The 25,510-nt window shown below is 40.3% G+C and overlaps 1 protein-coding gene across 2 annotated transcripts in view; it reads left to right on the forward strand.

Moving 5' to 3' along the window:
- The window catches only part of FAR1 (fatty acyl-CoA reductase 1), a 73,415-nt gene that overhangs the window by 24,593 nt on the left and 23,312 nt on the right, over window positions 1-25,510 (forward strand). For both annotated transcript variants that reach the window (XM_063438446.1, XM_063438447.1), the window contains exons 2-3: window positions 15,558-15,759; window positions 24,833-25,008. In XM_063438446.1, coding sequence (XP_063294516.1) covers window positions 15,571-15,759; window positions 24,833-25,008 — 365 coding nt within the window. In that variant the 5' untranslated portion in view covers window positions 15,558-15,570. The remainder of the gene's footprint in view (window positions 1-15,557; window positions 15,760-24,832; window positions 25,009-25,510) is intronic.

The raw sequence follows: 25,510 nt of genomic DNA on the forward strand, positions 1-25,510 counted from the left end.
TAGAATCATTCCATTCAGGCTTTTTGCAGCAAACGCTGTATTTTCATTAAAAAATGGGACACTATAGTCACCAGAACAACTACAGCTTATTGCATTTGTTCTGGTGAGTAGAATTATTCCAATCAGGCTTTTTGCATCAAACGCTGTATTTTCATAGAAAATGTTGTGTTTACATTACAGCCTAGTGATGCCTCCACTGGCCACTCCTCAGATGGCTGTTAGAGGTGCTTCCTGGGGCAGTGCTGCCATTCAGTGTATCCACCCTCTGCATGGAGACACTGAACATTCCTCATAGAGATGCACAGATTCAATTAATCTCTATGAGGAGATGCTGAATGGCCAGGTTTGTGTTTTGACTTGTGCTGGCTCTGCATCTGATCTGCCTCCTTGACAGCCTCCACCAATCCTGTGGGGAAGCATTGTGATTCCACTTCTGATTATGTCAGCAGACAGGGGCAGAACCTGCAGCTGCAGACTTGAATACAAGTAAGATATTACTATATTTAGGGAAGCAAGGGGGCTAGATGGTGATTTTAACACTATAGGGTCAGAATCCATGTTTGTGTTCCTGACCCTATAGTACTCCTTTAAAAACCTATATTTCTTTTTGTTTTTAATTTTATTGTTTTATTAAACTTTTACGATAAAGAGATGTCTGTTTGTGTCTGTTTCTAGTAAACCTTGTAAGTTTTCTAGGAAACTTTGTATTAAAATACTTTTGATTCATCCTTCTGTACTCTTATTTCAAAAAGTTAGTGTGTGTTCTGTTGACCTGCTTTAATACCCTTATGAGATTTTTCTTTTTGTTTGTTTTTTTTAAAATCATTTATCAGACCACCTGAGGACAGACCCCTATGGCATGATTATTTGGGACAGGTTAACAGAGTTCAGCACAACGTTCAATGTAGAAAACCAGAAATGTAAATTCTGTTCTGAGAATCTCTTGGGATTTTTTTTCCTCTGTCCAGTCATTAATTCCTAAGTGGGAATGAGAGTGGATTTTCTGGAATATTTTTGCTATTTTAAGACGGGGGGATTAGGTGAATAGCACAAATGCACTATTTTGAAACCATGCTTAAGCTTAACAGATCAGTAATGCCTTCACATAAATGGCTTTAAATGAACACTAAGACGGATTTATGTAAACATTACATACATATTAAGCATTTTACTGCTTCAAGAAGCCTTGCATTTTCAGGTAATGGGGGGGAGGGGCAGAGGAAAAAGGACCCTTTGACCTGTTGGAACTGTATAGCGTGTTTTAATTTGGTTCTTAGTGTTTAGCCAATCAGAATGCAATGGGGGGGGGGGGGGGGGGGGAAGAGAGAGAGATGCACAACATCCATAACTATGGGGCGGGGCCTGGCTGCCAAGCTAAATGGAGAGAGCTCTGTCTAAGAAACCTGCTTAACACGTATAAAGCAAGGTTTTGCCACAGAAAACCTGACCACCTAAAAGCTGGGGACACCCTACAAACGACTCTGCCTTTCTTTGAAGTGTTTTTGCAGCGTGGCAAGCAGCCTGAACCCGAAGTGGTGTTGCGGCCTACCTGTGGGTGCGGATGTGGGAGAGGCGGCCGATCTCCCCACTGATCACTCTACTGGAAACAGTGAACGCAGTAAGGGTTCCCTTCCCCCCCCCCCCCCTGCCGGTACCTGTCTGTCACTAGTGGAGCTGAAGCCCTGTTGCAGAGGCACAACACTGGTACACAAGCCCAAGCACTAAGCGGCATACAAAATGGCAGCGGCTGTGTGCTTCTCGGATCCATGTTGTGAGGAGCTGGATGTGCTGGGCAAACTAAATAAGACTTTCCAACTGTTTTGGGAGAGGCTGGCTGCCCGCATGCACGCTGCTGGGCCTCCCACACTACCTACCCGTACACCTCAGGTCCCAAAGCCCGAATTTAAGCATGGGGTCTGGGCCACAGCTACCCGGCCGGTCCGAAAGAGGCGTCAGCGTCCAGCCGGGAAAGAGAGAGTCAGACGTCACCTACCTTCAAGGCAACACTTGCAGAGGTCCGTTCCTGACTTCCAGCGTGAACGACTGAGACTTCTGCGTGGAGCACCTGGACCTCCCAACCAACAACTATATCAAGCACCGACTGGGCTAGTGCGCCAGAAATCAAAGCTCCACTGGGTATCCACGGTAGCACCGGTAGTGAGGGTCCCACAATGGCGGAGACATAAGAGGCAGAACTCACCTGCAGTGACAGCAGCACAGAGGTCTCAGACGTTGCTGGAGCTGGAGACATCGTAGAGAGCCCTGCTCCCGGTCTCTGACCGGACCTGCTGGCTCTCACCTGGGTCCCGGAGCCTGAAGTCTTCCTGTATACCCCTGCCCTCTGATCTACCAACTGCTGGCATCGGGTGACTGTGGACTCACTCTCCACAACTCTGGCTGCTACCCACACATGCAGCCTACTTCACAGTGCCGTTTTCTGGCTGATGCCCTCTCACCTACTGGGCACTTACACCTCCACACTTAACTCCTATCTTTCAGAACAAAAGGTTATTGTGGTAAAATACATGTCATAATGTTCTCAGTTATGTTTCATTTTTTTTTTTTTAATTAATCCGTTATGATCTTCTATGAATGTTTGCTTGAGACAAGAGTCTACCTTATCAGTTATCACACCATGAAATTTAAATTTATAGAATGAATACGTCTACCTGCATATCTCTATATTTTTCTTCATTGACAAGCTATACACAGTATAGCGTTTAGACATGCATGATCAGCTTGAATGTTACTAACCTTAACCTTGAGTAATCACACCAATTATGTTACCTAAATCTTGCTTTACCTAGCCTAATCAAAAATAGTGTACAGCTATAACATGCCTAGATGCTGTGGATATATAGTACATATATGAGCTTGTTTATGTAATCCAAACTACTTTATTTACTAATCTTCATGTCTGATGCCTCTTGTTTTCGAATCCCCTACCTTGTTTCCCCCACAGACATGTATGCTCTAGGATGTACAACACTGCATTAATTTGTGGCAATGTGCTCTTACTCCACATGCATACTAACTACACAGCAGTAACCCATCAGTTATGTTAAGCCTGTTTCTATCAACTTGTTTATATTTAAAAATGTGCAAACACTCGTGCCAATGTGAAACCTGTTTAACTCTATACATACGCTGTTGTGGCGCTTGACAATCATATGTACTTTGGACAACAAAAAGAAAATAGGGGTGTGCCTGGAATTGGTGCTTCTCATTTGTGTTCCATATCTTTAAAAATGGTGGACGTGGGATAAGTTGAATGCACCATGTGGTGCAGATAAATTGGTGATCAACTGTGGATAAAATACTTCTATTGGTTCTATATATCACATTTAAGTGTTGTGGTATTGTTTTGAATTAAATGGAAGCGTTTTGTTTGTACATTTATGTCAATGGATTTGCGCTGTGTGGTGTATTCGAGTTCTTTTACAAGTTTGCTGTTTTTGAAGATGGGAAACACGAGCGATGGGTGTAAATTTTGGGCGCACTCCTATTTTATTTTAAAGATGAAAGTAGCAGACGAGTTCATTGGATTAACTTTTTTTTTTTTTTAATGCCTATTGTTGTTATGCAATTTAAGCTCTCTTTTATCGCATTGGAATTATAGTTCTTGATTTGTATTGTCTTTGACTTATTTGTCTTGTGTTTACTTTGCCAAACTGTATGAACTAAGTAGGCCATTGCATGTATTTTCCTTTTGTTGGAAAACTCCTGCCATACATTAAAAACAAACATTTGGTGAAAAAATGTTTGTGAAAAACACTTGGAAGACAATAAAAAATGCTATTAATGAAAATCCATAACTATTACTTTTGCATGCACTCACTTATCTGAATATGCAAAACTGCCCTTGCAGCATCAGAAACATTTCAAACACCATCCCCTGGTGTCTCTGGTTTGGTTTGACTTCTTATCTCTGATCCGCCATGTGCCAAACCAGCTCCCAGGTAGGCGCTTCTGTTGGGCCACCTGAGCTAAGCGGCCAACTCATTGGCGTCAGCTGACCTGCTACTCCCAGCACTACTGGCTTTATCTCACAGCTGAGGGGAGGTAGGGAGCAGCACCCTGCGGATTTCAGGTAAGAAGTTAAACGATAACTGCATGGTTTGACAGTCAAATTCCAGGACACACCTGGCAACATAACCACTTTAGTGCTATAACCATATGGGGATTGGAGTGTTCCTTTAAGGATTTACTGTTTCCTTTACCCATTCATCACCTACGGCATATAGTTGACTATTTCGTATTGCAAAACCACTATAGTGATGGATCCTTTCAGATGAGAGTATTATAGGAAATCGAAAGCAGAGGATAAGTTTCGCTCTTTTGTGGTGCTTTGTTTCTTCAAATGTATTTGTACCTGCACCCCTAGGCTTTTATGAGAATTACACATCGCTCAGTTAGTTTTGCATCCTCTTGGAAAGGGTAACATTTGGTCTATCCATAATGTAGCAGGTTTTAGCAAGTTTTGTGAAACCATCAACAGGCATTGTATGTGAAATATCAAATTTACTGAATTATACGTTATCAACTAGATATTTTTGCTTTAAAATGCAAAGTGTGGTCCCCTTTGTTTCTCCAATGAATTTTTTTTGAGCAGTGCATTTACAGCCTCCAGTATGGATACTGTTTTTGCCAAAGCATTATATTTAGCTTCACGAACAGCTGTCAGACAGGACATGGCCTTTTAAGATTTATCTGGTGAGGGAATCATCCCAATAATCCAACAAGTCTATCTGGAGAGAAGGCAACGATTAAAGACAAACTCCAGGCTTCAGAGGACCCCCATTTTTTTTCAAAATGCAATGTATAGGTATAGCATTAAATTATAATACACATGCATTTAAAGATAAAAAATCATTGATGTTCCTGTGTTTGCTGCAAAACCCACATTGCATTAAGCCAACAGCTAGGAATTGACTAACACCAATAAGCCATTTCTATTGGTATGGCAGTGCTATATGTACCCTAGGTGTCTGGTTCAGGGTATGTTGTATCTGTAGTTTAATACTTGGCAGGTATTCCATTCATCAGTAAATGTGAATTAAACTTTTTCCCACGTTAACAGGAGCCTTGCAATGAATGCTGTCAGATTACTGGTAGTTCAATTTCTGTTCTTTATGAATAGTTTAGATGTGACCATGCACGCATAGAGCTGAATCATTAACTGCTTTTCCAAACTCGGCGAGTGAGCTATTCAGAGGTTTTGGTACTTGTGGAATGTGCGCCTTTCCAGTGCACACATGCTGTACAAGTATTTTGGCAGTCAGGGGGAATCTTAAAAAGTCACCTCATACTTGCCTTTCAATGCATCTCTATGAGGAGATGCTGATTGTCCAGGGTGGCGCCTGGCTCGTCCCATCCCACTTTCTTGGCAGAGATTATTAGATTAGACTATCTCAGCCAGTCCAATGCTTTCCTATGGTAAAGCTTTGTGATTGGCTGATATCATCACTTCTGATGTCAGCCAAGGAGACAGATCTGGGCTGAGCCAGTGTTGGCAGACTGGAATAAAGGTAAGATTTCACTATATTTAGGGTGGTGTTGGAGGTGGCGGCAATTTTTTTTTTTTTAACACTATAGTCTCAGGAATACACTTTTCTGTCATGCCGAACATGCGTTTCTCCAATTGTTTCCTCTCTCAGAATCTGTTCTTTTCTTTATTTCTGATCCAGTTTTCTTTAAAACAGAAGACAAAGAAGTAAGCTCCATTTCTTGTCAGAAATTTTACCCTCAATAATCCCCCTCCTCCGTATTCTTGTGATGCTTCCTTTCACCATTCCTGACTGTCCAGTCATATTGACGGTGCTCTGGTGAATTCGAATGAAATTCGTTCATTATCTTCTATTCGGAATTTTATTTGGAGAATTACATTTCTGATTCTTCTAGCGGCTGCATCTGAAAGCCTTTTAGTAGATAGCCCTCTAATTCTCACAAGGATTAGAGGGCTATATACTAAATAGCTGGAAGACCAAAATTGATCTTTCAACAGAGTGGGTTATCTGCAGTTATGCGTAGCTCCCCCTGTAATGTCTAGTTATGGGATTGTATTTATACCTGCAGTTGCCTTACAGGGAGATTTTTTAAGCCAGAATTTGTACAAGGAGCAAAACAGGGATTCATTGAGTAGGGTAGGGACTGGTTTAGCAATTGCCGGCACACTGAGCTTCAGGAACACTGCGGTGATTTGATCTGGTCCACACTGGTTTTTAATTTTTAGATTATTAAGCTGTTTATTAATGACCCGAACAGGCGACGGTTTGAAAATTGTATTTTTCTATATGAAGTCTTTACTAATTTATCAGTAAATTAAGCCCGACCTTAATTTGTAGTCTGAGAACGTTTGTCATTGGCTTACAGGGTGGTGGCACATCCAACAAAATAATTACAATGGCAATTGCTACATCTAGGAGGTGTTTCAGGGTTTGGTTGTCCATTTTGACAGTGAATGGTTGGGAGTGGTTTGTGGTGGTTTGTATGTTGCATATGATTTTCTAAACGTTTCCTGGGTTTGATGTGTTGTTGTTCAAATTTTCACTGAAATTTTGGGCCTTTGCTATTTTTGTTTGTTTTGTGAATTTCATTTTGTCATACATTGTGTTAATATTGAGAAGTTTGGATGTGGCAAAAATAAAAAAAAAAACCAAAACATTAATCATTTTCGTAATCCCTCGACATTTATTTTAATAGGCTCCCGTTTTGCTGTCTCATGGATTCATCCTTAGTCCAATATTTTCTGGAGGACAGCCAGAGGGAGCAGTAAATACACATCCTTCAAGCACAGAGATCTGTATTTTCTTGCCTTATCTTAACTTTTGTTTAGCCAAAGGCCACCCTGTTGCTTTCATTACTTACTAGGGAAACGTTACAAAGCTATGCAGTTATGGCCTGCCTTGACACCCTAGATATGTCTGCATACTTTGATGCTTAGCCAGCCTAAGGCTCACATGAAGATGTGATTTGCTTATTTCCAGAGACCCTACCTCCCCCCCCCCCCCCCCTCCAATTCTGGAGAGTTAATCTAACAAATCATCAAATTTCTGAGTTCCTTCTTAGACCTCTAAAATCCACTTATAATGCCCCTAGCCATCTCTTGCTCTCTAATTTTTAAACCTGGAATGCTGATAACCTGTTTAGGAACGCGGGAGAGATGTCTCTCTATTGAGCAGTGGGGTAGAGGAGTTGATAAATATCCTTTGTTACAAGAACATGTTCTGAGAGCTATTTAGTTGAAAATCTAACCCAACACGCCCAACTTCCCATCTGCCTCCAATCAACCTTATTTAGCAGAAGCATGTCCGTTGAAAGGGGTCATATCCCATGAGCTCGTAAAGCTGTTAATATTTTATAAATATTTTATATTGAATACTTATGTTGCTTGTAAATGGATCTACTTCTAACTATGTAGTTTATTTCCATATACATTTCCCTGAGTAGCAGACTGCATGAAAAAACTCTGCAATTCACACCTGCCCACTTCATGTTGGCAAAATGGAAAGCACATGTGTGATTAAAAAAAAAAATTACTTGCCGACCATTTGCTGACTACACAAACAAATAGTAAAAAAGTTACACCTACATATAATGTTAAACTCTGTTATAGTGTGCACGTTTTAATTTTTTTTCATACAATCTGTTTACAATTTATTTAAGTTTTGAGATGACAAGATTTCTGATGAAGATCTTTCAAAAGAGGTCTTTTACATCTTCATCACTGGATTAGTATAACTGCTTTTTCTTCAATACACAAAACTATAAAGATATTGTTTGCTTTTATTTTTTGTACTGGTTTTTATCGCGTTATACCCTTCCAACAATTATTCCTTTAAGCAAAACAGCCCCGCCCCATGATTTTGCCTTTATCAGTTTAAGTACTTTATTGGCTGTTTACTTATCTGTGTACTTTATGGCCGTACTCCTGGCCAAGCACCTTCTTCATGGAATATGTGTGTCCTAATCAATATAGTGAAGTTTACTTTTGATTTGGCCATGATGGTTTATCTTATTTGAACTAGTTCAAATAGATATGACTTCCTATTGATTACATTGTCTGTTACACTACACTCCTAGCTTTAGTGATCGCTTTGCAGTTATACACACTATAAATGATATTTATCTCTTTAAATGGCATGTAGGTGACTTATAAGTATAGTGCAGGGTGCCAGTAGCATCACTCCTTCTGATTTATCTGTTGTGCATTATTCTAAAATGCATATCTCCACCCACCTTGTCGCTCACATCTACCAGGAAGTGTTGAAAACTTAGAGAGCTTTTCAGCTTTCTTCAGTAACGTTACAAACCTGTTAATTAGACTAGCCCACAAATCAAACTCTTACTTGTGGCATTACATTCTGCTCACAGTAGTGGTTATGGTACCCGGAGTCCGTGGATTGACTTCTTACATGAGTCTATTGAGCACCATTTGCGGTTTCCTGGAGAGCCATCTTTGCTCTTGAGCTAAGCCTTACAGTGTAGATTGTCAGCTATTTGTTCTAGGCTCCAGCAAGAGCTGTTTTGTTCTAGGCTCCAGCAAGAGCTGTTTTGTTCTAGGCTCCAGCAAGAGCTGTTTTGTTCTAGGCTCCAGCAAGAGCTGTTTTGTTCTAGGCTCCAGCAAGAGCTGTTTTGTTCTAGGCTCCAGCAAGAGCTGTTTTGTTCTAGGCTCCAGCAAGAGCTGTTTTGTTCTAGGCTCCAGCAAGAGCTGTTTTGTTCTAGGCTCCAGCAAGAGCTGTTTTGTTCTAGGCTCCAGCAAGAGCTGTTTTGTTCTAGGCTCCAGCAAGAGCTGTTTTGTTCTAGGCTCCAGCAAGAGCTGTTTTGTTCTAGGCTCCAGCAAGAGCTGTTTTGTTCTAGGCTCCAGCAAGAGCTGTTTTGTTCTAGGCTCCAGCAAGAGCTGTTTTGTTCTAGGCTCCAGCAAGAGCTGTTTTGTTCTAGGCTCCAGCAAGAGCGGTTTTGTTCTAGGCTCCAGCAAGAGCTGTTTGTTACTCTCCGCTTCCTGTCAGACTGGGTAGAGGATACCGAACATCCTCTACTGCGAATTGCAGCCACGCTACTTGAAATGACTGGCAGGAGAGGGAGCTCTATGCGCTTCCCTCCTGGTCACACGAATATTGTTCCTAGACCGATGCGCCCTAAGGCAGCCTGCTATGCCACCTTATGGTTGCACTGGCCCTCATCCTACACCTTGCTCAAAATTTGCACTGCTCCTATAATGCATTTTCCATGGTGTACTCCTGGGATATGAGACGATAAGTGTTTTTGTTTGTTGCATAGCTCAACATATGCTTGTAGCTATGGCAAACAATGCTAACATGCTTTTTGTATGGTGATAACTTACCATTGTTCCAGGCTTCTGTTGCTTAAAGGGACACTATAGTCACCTGAACAACTTTAGCTTAATGAAGCAGTTTTGGTGTATAGAACATGCCCCTGCAGCTTCACTGCTCAATCCTCTGCCATTTAGGTGTTAAATCCCTTTGTTTATGAACCCTAGTCACACCTCCCTGCGTGTGACTTGCACAGCCTTCCATAAACACTTCCTGTAAAGAGAGCCCTATTTAGGCTTTCTTTATTGCAAGTTCTGTTTAATTAAGATTTTCTTATCCCCTGCTATGTTAATAGCTTGCTAGACCCTGCAAGAGCCGCCTGTATGTGATTCACTAGTTCAATTTAGAGATTGAGATACAATTATTTAAGGTAAATTACATCTGTTTGAAAGTGAAACCAGTTTGTTTTTTCATGCAGGCTCTGTCAATCATAGCCAGGGGAGGTGTGGCTAGGGCTGTATAAACAGAAGCAAAGTGATTTAACTCCTAAATGACAGTGAATTGAGCAGTGAAATTGCAGGGGAATGATCTATACACTAAAACTGCTTTATTTAGCTAAAGTAATTTAGGTGACTATAGTGTTCCTTTAAGTAAATCTACACTTTCAAAAAAAAGTAAATACAAATATAATTTGTTAATTCCGATACATTTGCAATTGAGTGCTTTGATTGTTAACAAGTTAATGAGTGTTTGCAATATATAGTAGCATTCATCCGTTTATCAGTTGTAAAAGTTATTCCAACCAAAATGTGTTTGTTTTTTGTGTGTTTTTTTAATGGTAGTAAACCTTGCTGGTATGGAATCCCCCACTCTCCCCTCATTTAAAAAATAATAATAAATATTATATATAACTGACGCGGAGGTCAAGTTCTCCCTGCAGCCTGATGTTCTTCCAGTGATCCAACAAAAAAGGAGGGCAACACGGTTGGACTGGTACAATTAAAAGGCTATACTTTAATGAGCCAGAGAACAGATTAATGCAATGTTTTGTCGGAAGCCTTAATCCTGTATACTATTAAAGCAAGCTAATTCCATATATGTGCACATATTTCTAATTAACAAAGTCGCACCAGTGAGCAACGCCTGTGCTGAGGCTATAGGGTCGATCAATCCCATTTCCTATGTGCACCCTCAGTCGTGACATATACGGTTTCCAAGACTCCAGTGACTTTTCTCCATGTTACTGGAGGTGACGACAATGGCCGGCAGCATGAATGGGACACAGTGCCACCATTTATACTCTGTTGCCAATAACTCTGCAGATAAATTTGTAGTTTTAATTCTACAAATCAAAGTGACGCGTTTACATGACGTTTATAACGGATACAACAACACTAATAGTTGATGAATGACAAATCAAACTCAAAAAAGTAAGCAAGCATAATAGTGCATTCTTTCTTAACATGATTTACACATTAAAGTTGTAGTGTGCACACTCACATTCATCAGCTCATGAAGCGTTGGCTCTAATGTACCTGTAAGGATGGTACATTCTATGTGTTTTCTTCGTGGCTTGAAAGAGAGCAAGAACAAGCAAACAAATGGTGCAGAATATGAAGGATTAGCAAGTTAAAACAACCCAAACTTGCTCACCTGGTATTGAGCCTGTGTATACCTGGTTCTAGGTGTATACAGCTTAGATGTCAATTAAGAGTGACATCAAAACCCCCTTGAATAATTAAAGTAACTAGTAGCGTCCAAGGACTCCAATATAGAATCCTAGCCAATCAGCATTTCCTAATTGAGATGCATTAAATCAAGGCATCTTTCTGGGGAGCATTCAGCGCCTCAATGCTTACTGTGCAGCACTGATACACCTCTAGTTGGCGTCTGTATGCTTGCCACTAGAGGTTCTACTAGGCACCGATGTAAACACTGCATTTTCTCTAAAAGGCGGCATTTACATTGAAAAGCCTGCAGGGACCGGCTATAGACACCAGAAAAACTAAATTAAACTGAAGTGCCTCTGGTGACTATAGTGTTCCTTTTAATGGCAGATCATTTTGTATACACTAAAACAGGTTCATTAAGCTCAAGTGGTTTTGGTGCTTGGTGTTCCTTTTAAGGTGTGGTTACAATTACCAATATTTGAAAAGCAATACATGTTCTTAGGTAATAAAAGAGGAACTAGTGTATCGGAGGGGAAACTTGCACATTCCTTTTGTGTAACAAAATCTCAAGTCTTCTAGTTCGTCTGCTTTAAATGTGTAAATCCTTTCCCCATTGCACAGTTTCATGTGTGGAGAGACCTTCTTAACCTTTTATGCAGAAGATACGAAGATAATATGCATTTACAATGTGCTCAGCGATAATTAGTAACTTGTCTTTTTTCTTCATTTTAATGGGCCTCACACACAACCCTGGTGATATAATACAGTATGAGAAAAATAATTTGCACAGTAATGTTTGCTGCTTGATATAGTACCTGAATGATTGTCTGCCCAAGGTCACACTTCCAAACATGCTTTGAGTATTTAATTTCTATCTTGTTTATATTATATTTAAAGGGACACTATAGTCACCAGCGCAACTACAGCTTATTGTATTTGCTCTGGTGAGTATAATCATTCCCTTCAAACTTTTTGCAGTAAATACTGTATTTTCAGAGAAAATGCAGTGTTTATATTACAGCCTAATGATAAATCCACTGGCCACTCCTCAGATTGCTACTAGATGTGCTTCCTGGAGCAGTGCTGGACAGTGCAACTATGCCATTCAGTGTCTCCATCCTCTGCATGGAGACACTGAACTTTCCTCATAGAGATTTATTGATTCAAAGCATCTCTGCTGATTGGCCAGGACTGTTTGGCTTGTGCTGGCTCTGCCTCCTTGACATGCTCAGCCAATCCAATGCTTTCCTATGGGTGTTTTAACACAATAGGGTCCTGAATACATGTTTGTGTTCCTAACCCTGTAGCGTTTCTTTAATGTTGCAGTGCATTGTGTTTGTTTGTGAGTGGGTTAGCCAGGTATGAAATACAGTTAAATGGAATCTGTTGTCAAAAGTAGTCCCTCTTTTTTAATACATTATGTAGATAATACAGACAATTATAAAAAGATGGAGTAGGGCTGCGCCAATACAAATAAAATAGTCTTGGAGAGGGTAGGAGGTCTCGCTAGAGTAGCAGTAGATAATTAGGGATACTTGATAAGACGTATTCTCTTCAATGGGAGTGGATACGTCTCAGGGTGTTAGTTTGTATATATGAAACAGAGAAGAGGCAGAAAGCAACCAATAGTGCAGTACGTCTAGAGTCCAAAAGTGCAGTAAGTAACAAGAGTTAGATAACTCTCATTTGAAAGAGCTATGGCCAGCTCTGGTGTGAAGAGCATACAGTGGTATAATCCCCGCTTATGGGATGTTTGAAGATGTATCCGTCAGCACCGTCTGGTAATCTAAAGCTCCAAAGGGAAGATAAAAGGCAACAATAGTGCACCCAATTGTGATAAAATAGAGTATAAAAGAGTGATAAGAGTAATACTCATAAGTGTAGAGCAGAAACACTGCTCTATTTATATAGCATTGGTGGTATGATCCCCACCTCGGATTTACTTGGAGTAACAGCGTAGGGCAGGCTTACTGCTCGATGGTATCAGCTCTGGTGGTATAATCCCTACCTCGGATTTCTTTTGATTAGTAGTAAAAAGCCAAGTAGCAATGGAAATATATTATCAAATATATTTTTAAATGGTAAATAAAATGTAAAGGAATTTTGCACAAACCAGGTCTATTTGTCCAAAATAATTCCTTTATTCAGTAGTAAATATTTAACATCCAAACCGCCGATGTGGCTTTCTCAAAATGGGATAAGCATTTTGTTTCCCAGATGCAGAAGAATGGAACTGCTCCATAAGCTGATAACGTGCTATCTGAACACAACCCAGTTCACAGTTTCATGAATGGAGTTTTGCTCTGCAGCTGTCAGTTTGTTTCCCTTTATTTTGATTTTTAGATGCATTATTTAAAAAATATAGGGGTCATGTTAACCCTCAAGTGATTGGAATATCCAGGAAGCCAGAGTGACCAGTTCCTTGTATCCATAGTTGTCAATTAACTGGCACATGACTAGCATGGCATAGCAGGAGTTTTAGTTCTTTAATAACTTTTTTTATTTTTTTCTCTTGGCCACCCCTGCTGTAAATTTAAATAGTTCTGTCCTTTGTTTTTATAAGCCCACAGCTGAGCAAGTCTAGAAAGGTAGTAGCTATTGTTCTTCAGTTGCAATGCTTGATCCCGAATTTTGTATTTTTTCCTTAATGGATATATTCCTTCAGAGCGAGATGTGTATGTGTGTACACACACAGTATCTCACAAAAGTGAGTAGGCCCCTATCATTTTTGTAAATATTTTATATCTTTTCATGTGACAACACTGAAGAAATGACACTCTGCTACATTGTAAAGTAGTCGGTGTAAAGTTGCTGTCCCCTCACAAAATAACTCCACACAGCCATTGATGTCTAAACCATGGCAAAAAAAAAGTGAGTACACCCCCTAAGTGGAAATGCCAATATTTTGTGTGGCCACCATTATTTTCCAGCACTGCCTTAACCCTCATGGGCATGGAGTTCACCAGAGCTTCACAGGTTGTCACTGGAGTCCTCTTCCACTCCTCCATGACGACCTCATGGAGCTGGTGGATGTTAGAGACCATGCGCTCCCCCACCTTCCATTTGAGGATGCCCCACAGAAGCTCAATAAGGTTTAGGTCTGGAGACATGCGTGGTCGGTCAGTCCATCACCTTTACCATCAGCTTCTTTAGCAAGGCAGTGGTCGTCTTGGAGGTGTATTTGGGCTCGTTACCATGTTGGAATACTGCCCTGCCGCTCAGTCTCTGAACGGAGGGTATCATGCTCTGCTTCAGTATGTCACCGTATATGTTGGCTTTCATGGTTCCCTCCATGAACTGTAGTTCCCCAGTGCCGGCAGCACTCATGCAGGCCCAAACCATGAAACTCCCACCACCATGCTTGACTGTAGGCAAGACACACTTGTCTTTGTACTCCTCACCTTGTTGCCGCCACACATGTTTGACACCATCTGAACCAAATAAGTTTATCTTGGTCTCATTGGACCACAGGACATGGTTTCAGTAATCCATGTCCTTACTCGGCTTTTCTTTAATAAACTGCGTGCTTTCTTGTGCATCATCTTTAGCAGATGCTTCTTTCTGGTATGACAGCTATGCAGACCAATTTGATGCAGTGTGCAGCGTATGGTCTGAGCACTGACAGGCTGACCTCCCACCCCTTCAACCTCTGCTGCAATGCTGGCAGCACTAATACATCTATTTCCCAAAGACAACCTCTGGATATGACACAGAGTACGTGCACTCAACTTCTTTGGTCGACCATGGCGAGCCCTGTCTTGCCCACTGTGCTGCAGCTCAGTTTCAGGGTCTTGGCAATCTTCTTATACCCTAGGCCATCTTTATGTAGAGCAACACATTTTCCCCACCCAGATCCTCAGAGTTCTTTGCCATGAGGTGCCATATTGAACTTTCAGTGACCAGTATGAGAGTGTGAGAGCGATAACACCAAATTTAACACACCTGCTCCCTATTCACACCCAAGACCTTGTAACACTAACGAGTCACATGACACCAAGAAAGGAGGGAAAATGGCAAATTTTGTGAGATACTGTATGTGTGTGTGTGTATATATATATATATATATATATATATATATATGTGTGTGTGTGTGTCTCCTGTTTGTGTGTGTGTGTGTTTTTCTTTGCGGTTCCAGCCCATAATATGTATAATTTGAGCAGATACGGAATAGCAGTGATATGACCTGGTCTCTGGGAATTAAGGTCTAGTAAAGGGTGCTGTATTCTGCAGAAAGCAGACTGAATAAGATGTTGGAAGGTAAATTAATGTTGCCTAACAGAAATCGTTGTAGACCCATAGAATAACTTCCCAAAAGATGGTAAGGGAAGTTCAACAATGAAAGCTTGAGAGAGACCCACTGCTATCCTCCGAAAGTAACAAAATTTGCCCACGCACATTGTTGTGAAAAACTAGTCTTGTTCAGGGTAGTATTGAAATACTGATCAAATCACAGAATACCTTTAATCCATGGACTGCTCATATTTTACTTTATGCTAATTAAAACTTTGTCTACTGACTATTTTTGACATTCCCCATATCTTCAAATAGTGACCAAATACTGTATGTTTAAAATATAGTCTTGTTAGTTAATGTTGTTTTTTCTTTTCTTGTGCAGATCTACGTTTACCATGATATCCATTCCAGACTTCTACAAGGGAAAGAATGTTCTCATCACAGGAGCTACGGGCTTCATGGGAAAAGTACTTCTCGAGAAACTCCTGAGATCATGCCCTGGTGTCAAGGCGGTCTACGTTCTCGTCAGACACAAAGCTGGTCAGGAACCCAAGGACAGAGTCACAGAAATGTTGAGTTGTAAGGTAGGTTGAGAACTATTGGAACTATTTTATTTTCCTTTTTTTTTTCCTCTACAGAATACATTGGAATTATACAAAGTAATAATTGCATGTGTATTCTATGGGAGCAGTTAAGAGATTAAGACTACTTTGACCTTTATTTTGTGGAACGAGAAGATGTTAATGCTAAGGATCCCGCTCTCTCAATCAAACACATTGCTCAGTGATGCACAGTGTTAGATTAATGAATACATATTATGGCAAATTTTGCCCTTCAAAGACCACATGCAGTTATTGACTATTTTACTGTTTGTAAAAGTCCCAAAAATGGGGTCCGTTACAAAGGTACCTTCAAGTTTGGCTTCAAAGGGAACCTAGGGTGCAAATTACAAAAGTAACTATAATAAAATACAATTCAAACTAACCAAGAATTAAATCCACTAATAATAATAATAACTAAACAAAATACATGATGCAAGTATTTGAAATACATATTTGTTTTCCAACACACCTCCACCTATTTTTTTTTTTTTTTTATATTGTGCCACTACACCATTGCCTCTCAATTTCATCAGGAAGTATTGAGGCAGTGAACTGCAAGTGTACAGTTGTATGTATTAAAAACGCAAATGCAACATTATGTTTTAATAATATGAGAAGCTGTACATGCAGGCACAGTGCAGTAGTACACTAGAAATGGCTATGATATCTCAGAGATTGCCTGATTAAAAAGGACATTCTAAACACCTTACCTTAATGAAGCAGTTTTGGTGTATAGCTCATGCCCCATGCAGTCTCACTGCTCATTTCTCTGACATTTAGACAAGTCACTTTGTTTATGCTGCCATAGCTTTGCGTAGAAAGGGGAACGTCATGGTACTAAACAGAAGTTTTTAAATATAAAGAGAATCTCTCCAGCTTTAGTCACATTTTTCACACATTAAACCTGAATGGAAAAACTGAGTTTACTGAATAACTCTAAGTGTCTCATCCTCTGCCACCTGAAGTAGTTTCTTCTGTCCTCCATGTGGTGCGTGTGTTTTGTCTGTGCAGATTGTGTTTAATGTTTCATGTGCAAGGTGGATGTTTAATGGCTGGGTTTGATGCGTGTGCCTCGCCCCTTTACTTTCTGCGGGCAGAGGTCTACTTTGATTACTGGTGATCTCTGCCACAGTAGTTACTCATTCACTGTCTGGCGCCTACCAGGTCAACATGCATGCTGGGAATCCCGGTGACTGCGCTCAACTTCTCTCTAGTGAGTGGCAGGCCTGCAAGGAAGCTATTACTGTGGTCTGTAACCACCGGAGGTGCAAACCACGTGCTTCCTGCCCCAGTCCGGTCCTCCCCATGATCAGCTTTGCCACTTGCCGACAGCAGGGCAAGAGGCCATATTGCCAGCTGGGAAATTGTATTTGGAATATAATGGTGGCTAAAATAGCAGTAATTAGATCTTAGTTGTTTAATGTTTCCAAATCTGTTATTTTTGCCTAAATGTTTTTTTTTTCATTCTTCTCTATTTTAATGTGTCACAGTTCAGAGTTTAGTGAATAAAAAAAAAAAAACCTCTTAGTTTAAATGCAGCAAGGTGATCGGTATCTTGAAGAGAAGAGCACAGCTATCAAAAGCCCTGGCCTCATTCCATGATCTAATTTTGTCAACTAGGTTTCCAAATGCTTAATTGAAATCTGGCTGCTTTCTATTGCATATTCAAATAACGCTCTTTCCTTTCATACAATAAATGTGCAGTTGTTCCAACTCCATTTTCTCTGTAACAATACTGATGCCGCTACAGATTCCCATTACAGATCTGTCTTTGTTGAAAATACATCTGAACTGAAAGTACCCAAATGCATCCCAGAAACCGTCCATTTTGTTAGATTGTGTGTGACGTTATGATGTATTTGTGTCTGTTAATATATATATTGATATAATAATTAAAGGGACACTCCAGTGCCAGGAAAACAATCAGTTTTCCTGGCACTGCAGGTCCCCTCTCCCTCCCATCCCCGGTTGCTGAAGAGATGAAAACCCCTTAAGTCACTTACCTGAGACCCCCACCGATGTCCGTCGTCGGTGGTTTCTGCTTGCCGCTGCGCCTCCTCTTCCCTACGTCAACCGGTGGGTGAGACTGATCCTGCCGGCTGAGGAGACCTAATGTGCATGCGCGGCAATGCCGCACACGCGCATTAGAGCTCTGCATAGGAAAGCATTGAAAAATGCTTTCAATGCTTTCCTATGGGGAATTTAGCTTCGCTGGAGGTCCTCACACAGCGTTAGGACGTCCAGCGCCGCTCTAGCACAGAAAACTTGTGCTATAGACACGGAAGTTCCCTCTAGTGGCCGTCTAGTAGACAGCCACTAGAGGACGAGTTAACCCTGCAAGGTAATTATTGCAGTTTATAAAAAGCTGCAATAATTACACATGCAGGGTTAAGGGTAGTGGGAGTTGGCACCCAGACCACTCCAATGGGCAGAAGTGGTCTGGGTGTGCCTACAGTGTCCCTTTAACGGAAGCAGCAGTGGGAGTATAATTAATTCTAATCTTTCTGTCTGCTTCAGTTTATAGGCCATTTGCATTGAATGTTATCAGTCAAACCATGCATTACAGTAAAAATCCATGGCTGACATCACACACCATGCAGTGACTGTAATTCCCACTAATATTGGCTTGGACATATGTTCTGGTTTAGCAGTGAGATTACGTGCCCTTGTCACTCAAACTGCCCATTGCAGAATGTAATGCAGAGATTGCCTTGTCAAATGGAGTTTTATACATATATTGTTTGGGTCAAAATAGAAATCTGCAAGTTCAGTATTGGCGGAACATGATGTAACCGGTAGCCAGAGGTGCTCCTACGGCCGTACGTGCAGTCGAGCCAATATAAAGATTTCTGAGATGGCATGACCTGTGATTCTGCCTGTTAACGCTTTAATTTTAGTTTCTGATGACAACTGTAACAATTATAACCTGCTTCTATATGCATCAAATGTTCTGATATTTTCTAAGCATGGTATAATATGTATCACACTGGCATGACCTAGATGAACAACTGCAGCTCATGACATGGAAATATTTCAGTGTTAAATATAACCTCTAGACCATCTATGAGATGATACGTTCATGCTCCAATTTGGATTCTCTGAAGGGCAGATGATTAATTAGCCCTGAATAGACCATGTACAGTGCACAGCCGTACCTGTCTGACAGTGCCTTAAAGTTTCATTTCGAGCATCATCCTCCGTGGTAGGTTATTTTATCAGCCGTCTTGGGTGCAGTTTTTGTCAAACCTTTTTTAAAAATGTGTGCTGCTACTGAGACAATGCATTTCATTTGATTGTTCTCTAGTTTCCTACTTTCCAAGGGAAGGGAATGAGGTAAGGCAGCACTGAGTTTCATTATTTAAGCTAATCACAAGAAGCTCATTAAACAGATCCTCCCTAATTTTATCTGTTCTCCCATGTCCCAGTTGACGACCGTCAACCTTTAAACCTTCACCCACAGTCCACTGGTAATGGTCATAAGGGAAACCCTTGGGGGTTGGAGAAAAGTGCCCAGCACATCAGATATTTTGCTTGCACCTTATCTGTGGGGTTTGAGAACAACAGGAGCAATAATTTTGCCAGCAATCATTTTTGCACTCAAAGGGTTAATGGGGAATTGCATTAATAAAAAATAATTTGTATGTAATAAAGAGTACCTCACAATTTTTATACAAACAAAACAAAAATGAATAATTTGTACAAAACTATTATTTTTCCTTTGTGCACAAGTATGTTATATAAGTAATGCATTCAAAATGAAACCCTCTAAATATACTCACCCTTTGGCATTTGTGTTTCATCTTTGTCCAGACGATTGGAAGTATCAACACTTGTCAGACAAGCCACCACTTTATTTGTTTTCAGCAAGGCTTTATGGGACATGTAGTTCTGTACGTTATTATTAAATGTGATTGAAGGCTTGTTTTGAGCAGGGTCCTCATCAACCTAGGCAACAGAGGGTTGTAGTCAATGGAGTATATTCGAAGCTTGGGCTTGTCACCAGTGGGGTACCTCAGGGATCTGTACTTGGACCCATTCTCTTTAATATTTTTATTAGTGATATTGCAGAAGGTCTTGATGGTAAGGTGTGTCTTTTTGCGGATGATACTAAGATATGTAACAGGGTTGATGTTCCAGGAGGGATAAGCCAAATGGAAAATGATTTAGGTAAACTAGAAAAATGGTCAGAGTTGTGGCAACTGACATTTAATGTGGATAAGTGCAAGATAATGCATCATGGACGTAAAAACCCAAGGGTAGAGTACAAAATATTTGATAGAGTCCTAACCTCAACATCTGAGGAAAGGGATTTAGGGGTGATTATTTCTGATGACTTAAAGGTAGGCAGACAATGTAATAGAGCAGCAGGAAATGCTAGCAGAATGCTTGGTTGTATAGGGAGAGGTATTAGCAGTAGAAAGAGGGAAGTGCTCATGCCATTGTACAGAACACTGGTGAGACCTCACTTGGAGTACTGTACACAGTACTGGAGACCCTATCTTCAGAAGGATATTGATACCTTAGAGAGAGTTCAAAGAAGGGCTACTAAACTGGTTCATGGATTGCAGGATAAAACTTACCAGGAAAGGTTGAAGGATCTTAACATGTATAGCTTGGAGGAAAGACGAGACAGGGGGGATATGATAGAAACATTTAAATACATAAAGGGAATCAACACAGTAAAGGAGGAGACTATATTTAAAAGAAGAAAAACTACCACAACAAGAGGACATAGTCTTAAATTAGAGGGACAAAGGTTTAAAAATAATACCTGGAAGTATTACTTTACTGAGAGGGTAGTGGATGCATGGAATAGCCTTCCAGCTGAAGTGGTAGAGGTTTACACAGTGAGGGAGTTTAAGCATGCGTGGGATAGGCATAAGGCTATCCTAACTATAAGATAAGGCCAGGGACTAATGAAAGTATTTAGAAAACTGGGCAGACTAGATGGGCCGAATGGTTCTTATCTGCCGTCACATTCTATGTTTCTATGTTTCTATTGCTCCTGTTACATTTTGTAATTGTCTCATTTATTGTAAAATGTCCCTCTTTTTATAATATTGTAAATCGCTGTGGAATAAATTGGCACTATATGAATACTAATAATAATAATTGAAATGCTTGCAAGACTTCAAGGAAACTTTGGCTGTACCTCTTCTACATTTATATGTGAAATATGAATGTGGAACGATAATGGCCAAATACTGAAATGTATATTACTTTGTGTATTTTTTATTTTTTTTTGTGCCAATACCTTAAAGGGAGAAAAAAAAATATTTGGTAAACCTCCAATGCTGTCACTCGGTTTATTGCTTTGTATGGCAAGATGGTGTTTTAGCGTGTAGAGGGGTGTGTAACCTTTAATCTTTAAGACATATCTGGAGGCATGCAAATATTTACTAAGGATTAAAACACCCTGGGCGTTATGTTCATTAAACACAAACCCTTTCTTTGAGATGTGTTTAGTACTTGCCTTGTTACAGTACTTTTAATTACTGAAATCATGCCAGTCATCTGTAGCATGAACAATTACCGTAACGGTGTTCACACCACATAGGCTCAGAAACAAGGTATAACCACTTTGTTTTTTGATCAGATAGCCGTGCTTAGTCTGTATGCAAGCAACTGCGGGAAGTATAAATGTATAATGCATTCAAATGATCATCAGGAAGCAAACTTTGTAAGTGAAGGCGCTCAGTTGATAAACACACCAGCTATATTCTCTATAGCTTATGTTAAAATTGCATGTTTTATTCCTGACCGGGTAGGCGGATACAATTTGCATAATCTGTTTGGGTAAAAATGTCAAGAACCCAGGATAAACATTAAAGGGGAACTGTCCATTCTCTGGATTGTTACAATTTGTTAATTGTTACTTACCCTATATTTAACAAATATTTACTTGTCATGTTAAAAAACATAACATTTAATATAGAAATCCACACATCTATATCCATCTTAGCTCCCTGACAATCACCGTCGTAAGTTTAACATTGGCACTGGGCAGTCAGCATCGAGAAAGCATTCAGAGAAGACTAGAAGTTAAACGATATTGCGATTTCTTTTCTTCATTTGCAGTGCCCATGCCTTTTTGTGTTTTGAACTTTTCGATGTCATGTGTGAAGTCTTTAACCATGATCACTTCTGCTTTTTTATTTTATTTTATTATGATCATGGTGATTTGGAGTCTTTATGTGCAACATTTCTGCTGCTTAGAACACCTCACATACTGATATATATGCATTTGTTCTTCAGGGCTTTCTAATACACTTACCCATTACGGCACATATCACACACGCACCAGTCATTCGGAATAAACACTAACAGAGGGGGAAACACTGGGTTATTCAATTCAATTTTCAGAATAAACCTGTGGTGTGTTTTTTTGGTGTTTTTTTTTTTTTTTTATGGGGGTTGCTAATTTTGATTGAAACTGTATGCCCAAGGCTCTAACATGCAATCCAATCTATAATGAACAGCACATGTAGATTGCCATGATGGACAAATAGATTGGTACCGCTAGTCCCCTGGACGAGGAGAGTGTTTGTTTGCTTATTTTTTTTATAAATTTCCTAACCTGTGTATGTTTTACCATAGGATGGTGCCTGGCACCATAAACAATACAGCGGACATGAAATAACATCTTTGTTATAATACACTATCTCAAATTATTTTTTTGTTTTTAAAGATATTTAAATACAAAAATACTTTCTTTTCCTCTTCGGTTTTGCTGAGCAGGTCTGACCTTAAAGTGGATTAAGTGTTCCATGTACACCACAGTGCAGTTTGAAAGCAGCATTTCATTAACCGTGGCTACACTGGTGACGTGTTCAGATATCTACAGTGGCATTAAAGAATAATGTGTGGGGCGCTGGCACTTGAAAATTTTGTAAACACTGTAGAAATCCACCAGTTGGCCAGCATCCGGCACTCTGTGTGGGGAGTCTTAAGAATCTCTCAGATTTATATGGTGGGTAGAGGGATAACAAACAAGTTCTTCTTAAAGTGGCTCTGTCATAAAAAAAAAACTTTTTTATTTATTCTGTTTCTGTAGAAAGAAAAGGTAATAAATATAAACAATGACAAGGAGTGGAGTATAATAATTTTAAGATTTATTATTATTGCCATTTTTACAGCGCAAACTGATTCTGTAGCGCTCTACAATATTATGAGGGGGGGGGGGGTGTTAACTATAAGTGGGACAATTACAAGAAAACTCACAGGAACGATAGGTTGAAAGGCACCCTGCTCAAACGAGCTTAGTCTATAGGAGGTGTGGTGTAAAACACATTAGGACAGGAAATGGCAACCAAATAAGGTGGGAGTGAAGCAGCGCTGGAGGAGAGCATAGAGTGCTGCCCTTAAGAAGAGAGTGCAAGAGACTGGTAAGTGAGGTAAAAGTTACTCTGGGAGGCCATAAGCTTTCCTAAAGAGATGGGTTTTAAGGTACTTCTTCTTAAACGATTGAAGACTAGGGTAGAGTCTAATGGTGATAGGCAGGCTATTCCATAGGAAGGGAGCCGCCCGCGAGAAGTCCTGCAAGCGAGAAGGTCACAGGCAGAACGGAGAGACCGAGAAGGGGCATACCTATGGATCTGTGAAGAGATATGAGGGGCTAGAATTGTTCAGTGCTTTATAGGTATGGGTTAGCACTTTGAATTGACTCCTATAGGCAACAGGAAGCCATTGTAAGGACTGACAATAATCCATGCGGGAAATTACTAGAGCATGGACAAGCTCTTTGGTACCATCTTGCATATGAAGGGGGCAGATGCGGGCTATGTTTTTACGATGGAATCTACAGGATTTGGTAACATGCTGGATGTGAGGCTCAGAGGTGAGGCTTAAATCAAATATGACACCAAGACAGCGTGCTTGCAAGGATGGACTGATGTGGGTACCACTCAGTTGAAGGGAGAGCGAAAAGAGGAGAGATATAGCTGGGTGTCATCAGCGTACAGGTGGTATTGGAATCCAAATGAGGCAATAAGTTTGCCAAGAGAGGCAATATAAATAGAAGGGGACCAAGGACAGAGCCTTTGGTGAACTCCAACAGAGACAGGATGAATGGAGGAGGTATCATTAGAAAAGGAGACACTGAATGAGCGTTGGGAGAGACAGGAGGAAAACCAAGAGAGGTCTGTGTCACAGAGACCGAGTGATTAAAGATTTTGAAGAAGGAAAGCATGAGCAACGGTGTCAAAGGCAGCAGAGAGGTCAAGAAGTATTAGTATGGCGTAGTGACTTTTGAATTTAGCTGTGATTTAGGTCATTAGTAACCTTGATAAGAGCAGTCTCAGAGTGGAGGGGACGGAGGCCAGATTGAAGAGGGTCAAGGAGAGAGTTGGAATTGATGAAGTGAGACATACGGGTATAGACAAGTCTTTCCAGAAGTTTTAAAGGGGAAAAAGGGAGCAGGAATATGGGACGATAGTTAGAGGGGGAGGACGGGTCGAGGGATGTGTTTTTTTTTTTTTTTTGTTTTTTTTTTTCAGGGTAGGTACTACAGTAGCATGTTTAAAGTCAGCAGGGACAATGCCAGAAGAGAGAGCGAGCAGTTGAAGATGTGTGTTAAGGAAGGCACAAGACAAGGGGAGAGAGATCTGATAAGCTGAGATGGGACAGGATCGAGCGGGCAAGTGGTGGGGCGAGAGGATAGGAGAAGCGTAGCCGGGGAGAAATTCTGAAGGGTAGGAAAGGCATGATCAATGTGTGGTTGAGAACGAGAAAGGCAGGGTGGGGAGAATTATTTCCTTAGCTGCTCATACTTTGGGGATAAGGATAACCAAAAAGAAAAAGACAAGCTTTAATACTTTATAAATGTAGGTTTTCAGGAACACTTGAAAAGCTGGCAAATATTATCACAGCAAAGTAAATAACAAACTAGTCATGTAACTTTTATTAAATGTAAAATGAAAGTTAATGTAGTAGTTTTACAGTGACTGGCAACTTTTAGCAATGGCTGTAGGATTGGATTTGAAATTGTGAGGCCTATTAGAAGGACATTATACAATAACAATTTTTTCTTTATTTTCTTTCTTTTTACTTCCTGTAGTTGTTTGACCGGCTGAGAGAGGAGCAGCCAGACTGTGCCAAGAAAGTTATTGCAATAAGCAGTGAACTCACACAACCAGAGCTAGATCTAAGCAAGCAAGACCAGGAAACGTTAACAGAGACTATAGAGATTGTTTTCCACTGTGCAGCTACAGTCCGGTTCAATGAATCTCTTAGGTATGTTCAGGTTTCTAGACTTCATGTAAATACATGGGATATTTATCAAAATGTCACTAATCGTTTGCTTTTTTTCGTGTGTGTGTGTGTGCGCGCGCAAATTCTTGGTGCAATGTATTACATCTGTCATATTTTTTTCTGTTGCTGTTTTGTGGGTTTTTTTCTGCCATTCTAAATTTGGTGGTCTGAAATGGAAATGCTGTTAAAAACTATTGGAATTTGTTATAAAGAAATCAGTCACTTTTATAACACTATGATCAAACTAATGAACTCTCTGATAAATATCCCAAAATGGTATCTGCAACTACACTGACTTTATTAATTCATTTCTCAGTTCAGTCACATTAATTGTGTTGGTATACTAAAGCTAAAATGTTTTTTGAGTCCTTGGAACATATTTAATTTTATTAGTTTAAAAGAACACTAGACGCACCATAACCACTAAAGCGTGCTGAAGTGATCCTGTTGCTAGGAACTCCCCTAGAAAGAGTCAAACCATTTA

Source organism: Pelobates fuscus, chromosome 12 (assembly GCF_036172605.1).
Source record: "Pelobates fuscus isolate aPelFus1 chromosome 12, aPelFus1.pri, whole genome shotgun sequence".
Classification (NCBI taxonomy): Eukaryota; Metazoa; Chordata; class Amphibia; order Anura; family Pelobatidae; genus Pelobates; species Pelobates fuscus.